The sequence below is a fragment of the Rattus norvegicus genome, chromosome 3 (assembly GCF_021556685.1).
Source record: "Rattus norvegicus strain SHRSP/BbbUtx chromosome 3, alternate assembly SHRSP_T2T, whole genome shotgun sequence".
Classification (NCBI taxonomy): domain Eukaryota; kingdom Metazoa; phylum Chordata; class Mammalia; order Rodentia; family Muridae; genus Rattus; species Rattus norvegicus.
The window spans coordinates 156,082,770-156,095,660 of record NC_141536.1 but is presented as its reverse complement, the minus strand read 5'-3'; the positions used below and the strand labels follow the sequence as shown (position 1 = coordinate 156,095,660).

General features: G+C 54.7%; 1 protein-coding gene and 1 long non-coding RNA gene across 2 annotated transcripts in view; one reads left to right on the top strand and one right to left on the bottom strand.

Moving 5' to 3' along the window:
* The window catches only part of Ube2v1 (ubiquitin conjugating enzyme E2 V1), a 22,723-nt gene extending 20,839 nt beyond the window's left edge, over window positions 1–1,884 (top strand). Inside the window, exon 4 of the mRNA NM_001110345.2 lies at window positions 474–1,884. Within this exon, the coding sequence (NP_001103815.2) occupies window positions 474–620 (147 nt within the window). The 3' untranslated portion in view covers window positions 621–1,884. The remainder of the gene's footprint in view (window positions 1–473) is intronic.
* The window catches only part of LOC103691970 (uncharacterized), a 15,063-nt gene extending 2,172 nt beyond the window's left edge, over window positions 1–12,891 (bottom strand). The window contains exons 1-2 of the long non-coding RNA XR_015684859.1: window positions 12,124–12,891; window positions 4,980–5,094 (exon numbers count right to left, since the gene is read on the bottom strand). This is a non-coding gene — a long non-coding RNA (uncharacterized LOC103691970). The remainder of the gene's footprint in view (window positions 1–4,979; window positions 5,095–12,123) is intronic.

Here is a 12,891-nt window from a genome sequence, read left to right as displayed (position 1 = left end):
CTTGCTTGGCGGGGACTTGTAGGCACTGTGCCCAGCCTATCCTTGAAGTCTTCAGAAGATGGGGCAGAGAGGCAGAAGTGAACTTTCCTGCCACCCCGTCCTGTGTGTTACTGTATCAGAGCCACCAACCCCTGGGTAGCCTGGGTGCCATGGCTGCTCTTGCTGCTGCCTCCGCCCCAGTAGGCTACCCACACCACCTTACCCCCGGTGCAAAGCAGAGAAAGGATAGGGTGTGGACGCCAGGTGCTGGTTGGTCAGGCCGGCCTGAGTTTGGCCGAGTTGAGTCTCCCTGTGTGCCATGGGCTCTGCTCCTTTTTTCATGCCAAGACCAGAAAAGGGGGGCCGACTGTCTGCAGGAGAGCAGCTCGGCACAGCCTGTGGGTCACTGGGCCCTGTGGGCTTGGCACACCAGCCTTGGGGAGCGGGAAGGTTTGCTGCAGAGTTCACAGTAATGTGCGTGCTTGCCTCTGCAGGTGGATCCACGAGCCACAGCAGTGCTGGCAAAGTGGCAGAATTCCCACAGCATCAAAGTCATCCTGCAGGAACTGAGGCGCTTGATGATGTCAAAAGAGAACATGAAGCTGCCACAGCCACCAGAAGGACAGTGTTACAGCAATTAGTCACCAAGGCCCCGGCCTCCCTTCCCCATCCAACCCAAGTCTTCATTTTCCACAGTAGTGAATTTTTCTAGATCCATCTGTAGACCTCAAAGTACTGGAGAGGAAGCCCCACTCAGACTTCATCCTGAGACACTGCTCTGATACTAACTTCTTGTCCATTTGAAAATCCTAAGTTGTGCTGTGTAACATCATCTGTCGAGTGTAACCGCTGTCTGCCTGGTTGAACTTCTGGGATCAAGAAGGTGTGTTGAAATCGGTTTCCTTTGGGAGCGGTGGGCACAGCTAACGCAACTGTGAACAGACACGTCTCACACAATCACCTGCTGCTGGCACTCGGCCTGGGTCTGCCTTTGCCCGCCCTGCCCTCCGCCATAGCTGTGTGGTGGCCCTTAGAATAGATGGGGAGGCTTCAGGTAGCAGCCGTGGGACTGACCACCGCTGGGCTTGGGGCGCTTTGGCTGCACCCCTGCTTTCTTAAGTCTTAAGTGATTGCCCCATCCAAGCCATGGTCCCCACTCCTCCACTCCCACCCTTGGCCAAAGCTTAGATTGTAATCTCCCTTCCCTCTGAAATTGGCCGTGGGTGAGGAATTCAGGGCTTCCCGTCTCCCCACCTTTATCAAGGGGTGCTGCTTTCCCCTCCTCAAGTCCCTTGTTGCCCGTCACCACCCAACACTTGCTGTGGCCAGAAGCCACCAGATGAGGTTGGAAGAGCCTGGCCTCCCTCACTTAGCTCCGGACCACACTCGTTCACCTGCCACCAGCCTGGGAAGGGAGCGCCGGGTCCTCGGCCCTGCCACCACCATCAGCCCTTGAGCTTTGAGCTCAGGTCTAGAGGTGAACAGAGCAGTCACCGGGCGACTCAGACGGGCCAGCGCTCAGGGTCCTTGGATATATGCCTAGAGAAAGGCCATGCGGAGAGTCCTCGGTGCACATGGTTCTGAGTTGGTTCCTTTTCCCATAATTGCTTTGCTTTTACACATTGAAGAGGTTTGAACAGGGCTCTCAGTCACCCTGACCACCCATCGGGTCTGGTGTGGAGCCTGACAGCTGGAGCAGGAAGCCCTGACCCTGCAGACTCGGGTTTCAGTGTTGTTCCTCAGACCCTCGGCAGGGACCCAGAGGAGCTCTGTGTCACCACGTTCGCAGATTTTTGCAGATCGGTGGGCCTGGCTCCTGGCTCATTGCCACGCTCCCCACTCTGTTCAGGACCACTAAATGTTGAAATGTGGATGCATACTGAAATAAAGGCAATTCGTTGTGTTGCAAAGGGTTCGATTGTTTTGTTTTAAGCATATACGTGGATCCACCTTTTGAAGCAGCAGGTATGAGGTCTAAAAAGTGGCTGATGGGGCCTCTGATATTTCTGGGGCAAACTAGCTCTCTGGGCTAAGCATCCTGTAAGTCAAGTTTAACAGTGTCCATAAGCTGTTCTGTCCGTTGTTCCCGAGTGTACTGTAATAAACAAGTGTGCTTCGTTCGGTACAGAGCAGGTTGTACCCTCCTCACCAGGCATATTCAGCAGGAGTCAGATGCCTGAGATGCTCTGGGAACTGCCTTGACGTCTGAAGCCAGAGCTCCACCTTTTATGAGAACATTCGGGGCTCTCCAGCCAACTCAGACTCTCTCATCAGTGTGCGTGAGGTGATGGACAGACCTCTCCCTACTCGGGGAGATGCAAAGCCAGGCACAGGACCTTCCGTAGCCCTGGCTGTCCTGGAGCTCGCTCCGTAGACCAGGCCAGCCTCCAACTCTCCGATTCACCTGCCTCTGCTCCTAGGTGCTGGGATTAAAGGGCTGCGTCCCATGACGAGCCAAAAATAGCTGTTAAAGGCTCTTATTTAGGTGGTGGAGGCTAGGTGGGGAATTTGACCTACAGAGACAGATCCTGGGAAAAACAAAATGGCTGGGCGTGGTTTGTACAGATGTAGCCATATTTAGTGGGGATGCAGGAGAATCAGTTCTAGGCCCTAGGGTAAGGACCTTTTGGTGAGCCCTGCTGCCCCAGTGGATGGCCCTAGTTAAATCAAGCAGGTCACAGCAAAATAGCTGGGGGTGGGAACGTGGGTAAAGATTAAAGTTGCTTTTCCCTTGCTTAAAGTAGCTTTGGGGCTACTTGATTTGATAAATTGGCAGCTTCTCCACAGCTGTCTACAAGGAAAAGGGACATGTCAAGATGCCTGGTTGAACTTCATCCTGTGGACACACAGGCCAGCCTACAGCTGGGGCAGAAATTCGCTCTGGCACTTGGCCAGTTCAGGTGTTGCAGAAAGGCTGGGCCAGCCCCAACAAGCTGCCCAGAAGGCCGTGCCAGACCCCAGGTGCTTGGTGCCTGCCAACAGGTCCCTTCTGGCCTGGGCTCCTTTGACTTCCAAGTCATTTGGGGCTCAAGGCTGGGGTCTCCACTCAGCAGCTTGCAGATGTCACATTCTTCTTTGAGAGGTGACACCAACAAGAGCCCACAGGATCTGGCTCTACACTGTGGGGTCCACATGGGTCCCTTGATGTCCACCAGCTGTCATTGAGAGGCCACAGCACACACACAGGCTTGAAAGGTCTCGCTCAGTTTTGGGATGGGCTTGGTGAGCACCAGGGTTTTTCACAGCAGTAAATTTTATGTGATGCCTCCCAGAAACCACAAGTCCATTAACCTACGTGGGCATGGTTAACAGTGCCATACCTGTAGTCTCTGCACGGGGCACCTGCCATTCTCCAGGTCCTCCCAGGACACTTAATGTGTGTCCCTTGGCTTCTAGAGAGCTGTGGTTCTAGGAGCCCTTTGAGGAGCATGCTGTGACCCCAGGAGCCTGGGTGTTGGCATCTGTGTTCACAAGTGGCTGGGCAGGGAGCTAATGACACCATCCACAGGTGCCTGTCAGCACAGCTGCAGAATGACAGCCATGAGAAACTAGAAGTGTCAGAAAAAAGAGGTGTGTGGTGGGGGGCCTCTCTAGGGCCATCGTTATTTTGTTTCCTTTTTAAATCGCATATGCAGTAACGAGTTTGATTCTGACGTTTCACTCGTTAATATGTCTTGATCATTTGAACTCCTGTTCACACCCATGCTTTGTGAGCTAGTATCTCTCGCAGCTCAGCTTCCCAGCACACACAGCCAGACCATCCCCACTGGGGACTAGCTTTATCTTGGGCCAATGCTTCTGGGTGCCGGAAACACTAGGTAAGGAGGACAGTGATGTCACCCACCGTCAAGACGGTGATAGTGACCCTTGGTTGGCTGGGGTGTGGCAGTGGTGGGAAAACCCTATCTCAGAAGTGTAAAAAAAAAAAAAAAAAATCACGTCAGGGTGGGCGTGTGGCCGAGACTGACACGTTCAGGTTCTATCACACCCGATAGGGACATATTTACTTCTATTGTTTGCCCCTCCCGCCCCCCTGAGCGTCAGCTGTGAGCATGAGGCCCAGCCTAACTTCATAAATACTACTGAATGTGAGTGGGACAGGGGCGGGGTAGGCATTGTCAAGGGAGTGAGGAGGGACTGCACCAGCTCTCCTCTGTAGGCCTCAAGGCCAGGCTCTGCTGTGTGACTCCAGGCAGGTTCACGAACCTCTGTGCCTAACCTCACACTAACCTCACACAGCTGGTATGCTATACTCTGTTGCAAACAGCAGCTCATGTCTGCCCAAGCCTGCAAGTACTGGCCTCCAGGTTCCCCTCAAGCCTTTGCATCACTGAAGCCAGCAGAGGGCGCCCTTGCGCTTCAGACTACCGCCTCACCCGCATCAGTTCCCAACCAGCTGGACTGAAACGGGGACAGGTGGGGACAGATGTGGCCACTGAGCAGGAAAGAAGCTTGCAGCTCCAGGGTGCCCTGCAGAGAAAACTGCGGAGGAAGGCAGTGCCCCTCCCTGCACCCCCCGCGAAACCTGTCCTGTTCCCAGGACCCTGAGATTTCAGTGAGGACAGAGGCAAGGGTGGGGTCTCAGGATGAGGGTCCTCTGATGGCCACCAACTGCAAACTCAAAGGCTTAAAGGGGTAGGGGTGGGGAGGCAGGACAGAGGAAAAGTGAGTGAGTGGAACACAAGCCTCGTAGGCCAGCCTTCCCCCCCTTGTGGAGAGAAGCCAGGCCGCAGGTGGGGCGAGGCGTCTGTTTCTGTGGGGACAGTATGCTGAAGGTGTTTTTATTGCTGTCACTATCTTTACTGTTCCCACCCCTGAGCTGCCTCACCCACCCCTCAGGCAAGTACTTGGGAAGAAACTCTGTTTTCCCACCTGCCCATCAGCCCTTCCTCAGGCCTGACAGTCCCTTTTCCGTCCGGTAAAGACCCAGCCCCGGCTGGCCCCGGGAGGCTTTCCTCTCCTGACACACTCACCCAGCTAGCGGGCTTGTGCATACTCACGGTCTGTCAGAGCCTGTGCATCAAGCAGGAGCTGTGAGCTGTGAGCTGGAACGGGGTGGGCTAGGGACAAGGAAGCAGGTGCACAGTGTGGCTTCAGAGGTGTCCAGCGAGTACCCTGTAGAGAACGAGGGGTGATGGAAGACAGTGCAGGGGAGCAGCCTTTGAAGGGGTGACTGGCCAGGCACCATAGGCTGTTCCAGGCGGAGGAGGCCGAGAGCACAGACCTGGGTTGAAAGGTGCAGGTCACGGTGTCACACTAAACGCCCCCAGCGTGCAGGGCTGAACAGGTACCCAAGGAGCAGATAAATGGACACATGACAGTCTGGGAGCCCCTGCAAACCCCACTGGCTCAGTGGACACAGGAAAACAATGGCTGCTCTGCTGCCCGTCACCCACAGGAGCTGCGGCTGCTGTACCCACCCACTCACAGTTGGGGGCACCTCTCCTACACAGTGAACTCCCAGCATTGCTGGCCCCCTTCAAACAGGGGTCACCTTCTTCCTCTCCAGCTTCCCACGGCACCCATGGCTCTGAGCTCTTGCTTACACCACAGCTTCCTTGGATCGTAATTACTTTGTCTCTCAGATAATTCAGGTCAGGAGACTCCCGGGCCACATCAGCCACACTGCCCTCACCACCCTCCCTAATCAACCCCTCTGATAGTAATTGCTTCAGGAGATAAGGTGTATGTGGGATTTGTGACAGACAGAGAGTCCCTGGAGTCGGAGAGGCAAGGTAGCCTTTGAACGAAGATGTCAGTAGGAGGAACTGCCCGCATCTGTGGGAAGGAGGTTTCAGACTGATGAGACTAGAGCAAAGGCCCCGAGGCAGAGGCACGCTAGACTTGAAGTTGTAGTTGGGAGGTCAGCATACCTGCAAGAGAGCAAAGAGGGAGGAGGCAGGGGACACGGAAGTGACCGTCCCTCCTTGAAGCAAGGCTGGAATCTATGCTGGTGCCCCAGACATTCCACCCAAAGCCAGAGCCACTGATGAATGGCTTGGGAACCAGGTGACTCTCCAACCTGGTAGAGTAGGGGCTGTTGGGGACCCAGAGTCCAACAGACCCACCAGGGCTGGTATCCCACCCTGACACCACTTGTCCCTTTGTGGCCTAAGTCCAACAAACCCTTCCTTACCCAGCTGTTTGCTGCTGGGGTGAGCAAGGACTCTGATACCCAGGGAGGGGCGCCATTTGCTCAAAGACACAGCATGTTTGAGTAGGGCCTGTGAGCTGGGGTTAGATCTGCTTGGGTGGACATGGCTTGTCCCTTCAGAGGACCCTGGAGCGGCACACCTCTGCCTATAAGCTCTGTGATATGTGTAAGCATGGGCTTCGGGGGCAAATCCCAAATTCAAATCTACTGCAAGTGCCCTCTGAGTGACCATAGCCTGAATGGATGGGGCTTCTACTGGGTACTGGCTTTCTTCCCTGCCACCTTTCCTTCCTTCTTGACACCCCTTGACCTAGAAATCAGGACTTTCTACAGGTCCTGGAGTCAGAGGGAGACACCTGGTACATGACACTGGTGTGACACTCACTTCCCATAACAAGCCACCTGTGTCCCACAAGTTTGGGCCTGGAATGTTGACAGTCTCAAAGCTGTCTCCCCAACTCCCCTAACTTTCCCTAGCTTCTTAGGCACAGGTTATGGTGGGTCGTGCTGCAAGAAGAGGAGCCATTAGAGGGCTTGTGAGCCCTGTCATACCAAAGTGGCCTCTCCAAGGTCAGTCAGCTGTCACACCCGTGGGGCTGACTCCAGCAGCCAGTGGGCATGAACCAAGGATGCTGTGAGCCCCCACCCCCAGATGCACAGAGGATCTGATCTCAGCATGGTCTTAGTCAACACAGCTTAGTGAGCAAAGTTCAGCTGAGCTCTAGACATTAGCAGCCAGGGGGAGGTCTGTCACAGTCAGCTTCAGCTGTCACCTTGACACAAACCCAGCATCACCTGGGAAGTTGGGAACCTCAAGGGAGGATCAACGGAAGAATTGCCCAGGTCAGACTGGCCTGTGGTCCTGTCTTCCAGGCATTAATTGGTGTTGGCACTGTGGGCGGTGCCAACCGCTGTGTAGGAAACGTTGCTGAAACAAGGATGGTGGCCCACATCTTTTCTTTAAAAGACTTATTTATTCATTATATATAAGTACACTGTGGCTGTCTTCAGACACACCAGAAGAGAGCATCAGATCAGATCCCATTACAGATGGTTGTGAGCCACCATGTGGTTGCTGGGAATTGAACTCAGGACCTCTGGAAGAGCAGTCGGTGCTCTTGCCCCGCCCCCCCCCCCCCCCCCCGGAGCTGGGGACCAAACCCAGGGCCTTGCGCTTCCTAGGCAAGCGCTCTACCACTGAGCTAAATCCCCACCCCCGAGTCGGTGCTCTTAACCGCTGAGCCATCTCTCCAGCCCAGCTCACACCTTTATACACAGCACCCAAGAGGCAGTGGCAGGCAGATCTCTATGTGAGTTTGATGCCAGCCTGGTCCACAAAGTGACTTCCAGGACAACAAAGGTTATTGCACAGAGAAACCCTGTCTTGAAAATAAACAAAAGAGGGGTTGGGGATTTAGCTCAGTGGTAGAGCACTTGCCTAGAAATCGCAAGGCCCTGGGTTTGGGCCTCAGCTGGGGGGGGGGGGGGGGAATAAACAAAAGAATGTGGTGGTTTACACCTTTAATCTCTCAGCACTCTGGATCTCTGTGAGTTTGAGGCCAGCCTCATCTGCATATAAAGTTCCAGAACAGCCAGGGATACATAAAGAGACCAAAACAAACAAACAAAACAAAAGAAAGAAAGGAAGAAAGAAAGAAAGAAAGAAAGAAAGAAAGAAAGAAAGAAAGAGAGAGAAAAGGCCATTGGGACTCAGCGAAGGGGTTGGGGATTTGGCTCAGTGGTAGAGCGCTTGCCTAGGAAGCGCAAGGTCCTGGGTTCGATCCCCAGCCCCGGGGGGGGGGGGGGAGCGCAAGGCCTCAGCTCCGGTAAAAAAAGAAAGAGAGAGAGAGAGAGAGAGAGAGAGAGAGAGAGAGAAGTTAAGTTGTGGACACCACACAATGGAAGGAGGGAATCGAGTGCCACAAGTTGTCCTCCCATATATATGTATTCTCATGCACAGCATGTGTGTGCACACACAATGAACAAGTGTGACAAAAACCCATCTAAAAGGGTGTGTGTGTGTGTGTGTGTGTGTGTGTGTGTGTGTATGTGTGCGTGCGTGTGTGTGTGAGCAAGCAGGGCGGGCAGTAAGAGCTTTGTCTTCCTGGCTTCTGCTCCAGGCTCCTGCCCTGGCATCCTCTTCAACCTGGAAACTAAACACAGCCTTTTTCCCCAAGTGGCTTTTGGACATAGCGTTTATCCCAATCACAGAAGGAAAAGTAGAACAGGGTTCAAATCTCAGCTCGGCCTTCTACCTGCTATGTGCCCCAGGCACGTGTCCTTCCACCTCTCATGACTGGTTTCCATAGCTACAGACAGGGTGTCCGGGGACCCAGCTCAGAGGCTGGAGAAGATTAGTAAAGGGGCTTCCTGGAGTTAACGGAAGTAGGAAAGCTAGCAGGGCAGACCCAGCAAAGCCAGGGTCCATACCAGCTTATCCCAAGCAAGCACTCGTCCACTCCCTTCCTCACAAGTCCGAGGGGAGGGATGTCCTTTCCCTCCTTTTGTAGGTGAGGAAGCCAATGCCCTGAGATGTCAACCTCCCTGTGCAATGCCACACAGCAGTCCAGAAGTCAATTGGGCATGGGAGTCCTGGCTGAGTCGGACCTCATATCACACAAGTGCCTCTGTGCCATTTGCCCAAAACTCGGGAATTTTGCCTCCCAAATCCGACAGAACTCAGTTGCTCTGGAGTTAGCAGCTGTCCGGTCAGCCTTCCCTTCTGCTAACAGGTTCCCCAGAAGGACAGAGACACTGGAATCTCACATCCCTTCCCTACCTCAGCCACTTTCAAAACCCTCCTGGCCTGAGCCAGCTTTGATTCCAGGCCTTTCCTCAGCAGGAAACATAGACTGAGTTCCTCCGAGGGCCCCTGTGCCATAGCCCTGAGGGGCCCAAGGACAGGCCTCAGGCAGGAGGCAGATAGGAACTTGGCAAGCCCAGTCCCTGTGTTACGTCAGATCTGTGTCCAGGAAACCCAGGCTCTGTCTGGACCCTCGTCCCTCAGTGCGCACCTACTGAGTCTGTTACCCTTCCACAACAGCTTTGGCAAAGACAGGTGTCTTTTCCCTCAACTGCACATGGGGAAACTGAGGCTCAGTGGGGAACAGGACACAGCCAGGCGTTGGGCCCTTTCTTGAACTACCTCCTGTTGACTTGGAGAATCAACAAGAAGGACTAAGGGCAGACAGGTGGGGAACTTCCCTCCACCTGCCTGACTCTGGGCTGCGCCTGAAGGGGCCAAGCGCTAGCTGAAGTGTCTCTGGAAGTTGTCAGTGGGTGCTGGCTTCACTTCTGAGGTTGAGGTGTCTGTGAGGTTTATTTCCATGACGTCTCCTTCATGCCCTAAGAGTAATTCCCGGTGTGTCCCCATCCAGCTCCCCTATCGAGTGGAGGGGCAGCCTTGTCACAGCTCCCTGTAGCCCCCAGTGAGGGTGAGCACCTCACCCTGCCCCATTCTTCCTGCAGAAACTCTTGGTTTAGCTTTTGTCTGCTTCCTCATGGAGATACCCACCCCGCAGCACTAAGTAGGGCAGCCTCAAAAAGGCTTAAATCTAAAGAACTATTTCTGAAGCACCCTGCAGGTGGAAGCAGAAGGATCAGAAGTTCAGAGTCATCCTCAGCTACAGAGGGAGTCTGAGGCTAGCCTGGGCTATTTATCTAAATAATTAAACAAACAAAAATAGAAACCCACAGAGACAGAAACATTTCTTCCCTTCGTTCTAGGGCCAGAATCTGAAGTTTAGAGACATGGTGCAAAGGCTCTCTCCATTCCCTGGTGGCACCTAGCACACTTGGCTTGCAGCCACACCACGCCAGTTTCCTGCTGCCCCATCTCTTCAAGGCCAGTTCTCTGTGTCCCTGTGTCCTCCCTCTCAGTGGAGGAGACCATCTGCTATTACGTAATCTTGTCTTGATTCAATTCAATCAGCCACAAGCACCTACTGTGTGCTCTGGGGACGGAAAGGTAACTGGGCAAGCTAAATGGGGTCTGCCTTGGAGATCCAGTTCCCGGAAGGGGCTGGCAGGGGTGGAACCAACGGTTACAGAGCTGAATGAGGTTTTAATTACAGCCTCTGAGACCCCACAGGAGACAAGGCTGGCCTGGTCAGGCCACCAAGCAAGAGCTGACCTGTGGGTATCTGGGCCCCGGCCTTCCACACAGGCTAGCTCCTTCCACCTGAGTGCCCTCTCGCCTAAGCTCCCTAGAGTTTCTCTCAGTGTGGACAGGAAGGTACATTTTCACAGACTTGGGATTTTAGGTGTGGGTGCCGGGGACAGAATTCAGGGTTTTAAACAAGTTAAGGCCATAGGTGTTTAAGCCACAACCCCCAGCCCTACTTGGAAATGTTTATTTGTTAACAAAAGAATGGTTCCTGGGGCTGGAGAGCTGGCTCAGTGGCTAAGAGTACTTGCTGCTGCCCTTCCTGGAGAACCAAGTTCAATCCCAGCCCACCCTTTTCCTGCCTCTGTGGGCAGCTGGGCTCACACAAACAGACAGCCATGCAAGGTATTAAAATCAATAAATAACCAGCCATGGTGGTGGTGACTCCTTTAATCCCACTCAGGAGGCAGAGGCAGGTGGATCTCTGAGTTTGAGGCCAGCCTGGTCTACAGAGCAAGTTCCAGGACAGTCAGAGAACTACTCGGTGAGATCCTGTCTCAAAAAACAAAACAAAACAAAACAAAACAAACAAACGAAAGTTTCTGTGGCTGGGCCTAGTGGCTGGGCCTAGTGGCTCACGTTGTTAATTGAAGCATCCTGGAGGTGGAGACAAGTGGATCTTTGTGAGTTGAGATCTCCAGGTCTACATAGTGAGTTCCAGGCCAGCCAAAGCTATACAGCGAGACCCTGCCTCAAACAAACAAACAAACAAACAAACAACAAATGAGAAAGAGTCTACGGTGGGGTTTTTAGCAGGGGGCATCTCCCTCCCACTCCCAGGTTCCTTCTGCCGTGCAGCTTCCGGGGGATGAAGATCTCAGGCTTTGGGGAGAGCAAGTGAACAACTGCTCTCTGAGGAGGAAAGGCAGCGCCTGCCACACTTCAGACTCTACCAGAAAATGCTTCCCCAGTCCTGGAACACCGGCAGGGTGAGCACACTGCGGGCAGTTTACAGTGTGTGCCACAGGGAACCACCTAGACACCCATCGCCACAGGCCTAGGAAGCAAGGAAGTTCACCTGTGGAGTACTACACAGACGTGAAAAGGACTTCGCTTTAGACCCTCAAATGGGTAGACTCGGAGTAGGGGATATGCACGCAGAGACCAGGCCTTCTCCAGCTCACAGGATGAAGTCCCTGCCGTCCTTCCACATCTCCAGCCTCGAACCGTTTGTACTTTATACCGTTTTAAAAAAAAAAATGAACCAGGAAGTAGTTCTGGGATGCGCTCCGACTAGCTGGAGAAAGCAGTTCAGGGCAGCAGGGCTGAGGCGGCGGCAGGCGGGAGTCCTGGTCTCTATTTATTTACTTTTTGGCTATAAGTTATTATTATTACCAAGAAACCATAAAGAAGAGCGCCCTCGCCAGCCAGCCTCATCCAACCAGAAAGTGGAGGGGACCTCCTGCCCCAGAAGCGGGGCAGCCTAGCGAGCCCTGCATCGATCGGCCTCTGCCCACCCCACAGTCCTGAACCCCATCTTTCCCGTCCCCCGTGGGTCCTTCTGTCGTCGTCATCCCCGCTCCCCTCCCCAGGCACGCAGGATCGCCGTCAGTGCGGAGGGGAGCTGCTGCCTTGGGCTCTCCCTGGCTGCTGCAGGCCGGGTGGGGCGCAGAGCCAGCAGGCTGGAGCCAGGCAGCCTCCCGGGCCTCCTCACAGCCGCTTTTGATAAAGCCCCTCTGTGCGTGGGGTGGGGGCCCGGCCGGCTGGAGCCAGAGCACATCTGGAGGCCAGCAGAGGCCCAGGCGGCCGGCGGCTGACAGCGGCGCCATCCCGAGCCACACGCCCGGCCCTGGGTAAACACGCCCGCGCCCACCCAGCGGCTCACCTTTCGCCCACAAGGCTGCCTTTCTTCTCGGACCCGGGCCCATGCCACCGCGAACATTCCTCTCGGGCACAGGGCAGAACAGGCCGCTCACCCCAAGGCTGGCTGAAATCCGAAGCCTGGGCGGGCGCAGGTTGCGGTGGAGGGGGGCTCCGGGAAGTGTCCCCCACCACCAGCCAAGCCCTGACTGTGGTTCGGACCCTCCTGGAATGGGGGCTGGGGGTGGAACTCAAGGTGTCCCTGAGTTCCTACAGAGATGAGATGAGATCCGGGCTTGCCTTTCGGAAAATCACTGCCTCTCTGGGCCTCAGACTGGGTACCCAGCTGTCCTATACTCAGAGCTTCGAGAAGTTACCATGAGTGAAGTGCTGGGAAGGGAGCTCGCACAGCCGAGAGCTCCCCAGGTGGCTAGTCCCATCAGGGTCTCCCAAGGTCATCACTCTGTGCCGGACACGAGGCTGAGGTGGTCGATACCTGGGCCCAAGCCCTTAGGAGCTGTGTCGTTTCTCAGAGCAGACCCCATCATGTCTGGCAGGGGCTACACCAGGACTAGACTACTCTGGCCCAGTTGGGAAACTGGCTGGCTCCTCTGTCCCTTCCTCTGGTGGGTCATTACACAGTTCCAGCCTGGGAACAACAGGCTGGGGACCTCACTATCTACTCTAAGAGGAAACAGAGGGTCTCCTGGCTTCAACACTGCACTGTCAGCACATTCTGCTGCCTCACAACCTCTTGTTCCTCCTCCTCCTCCTCCTCCTCCTCCTCCTCCTC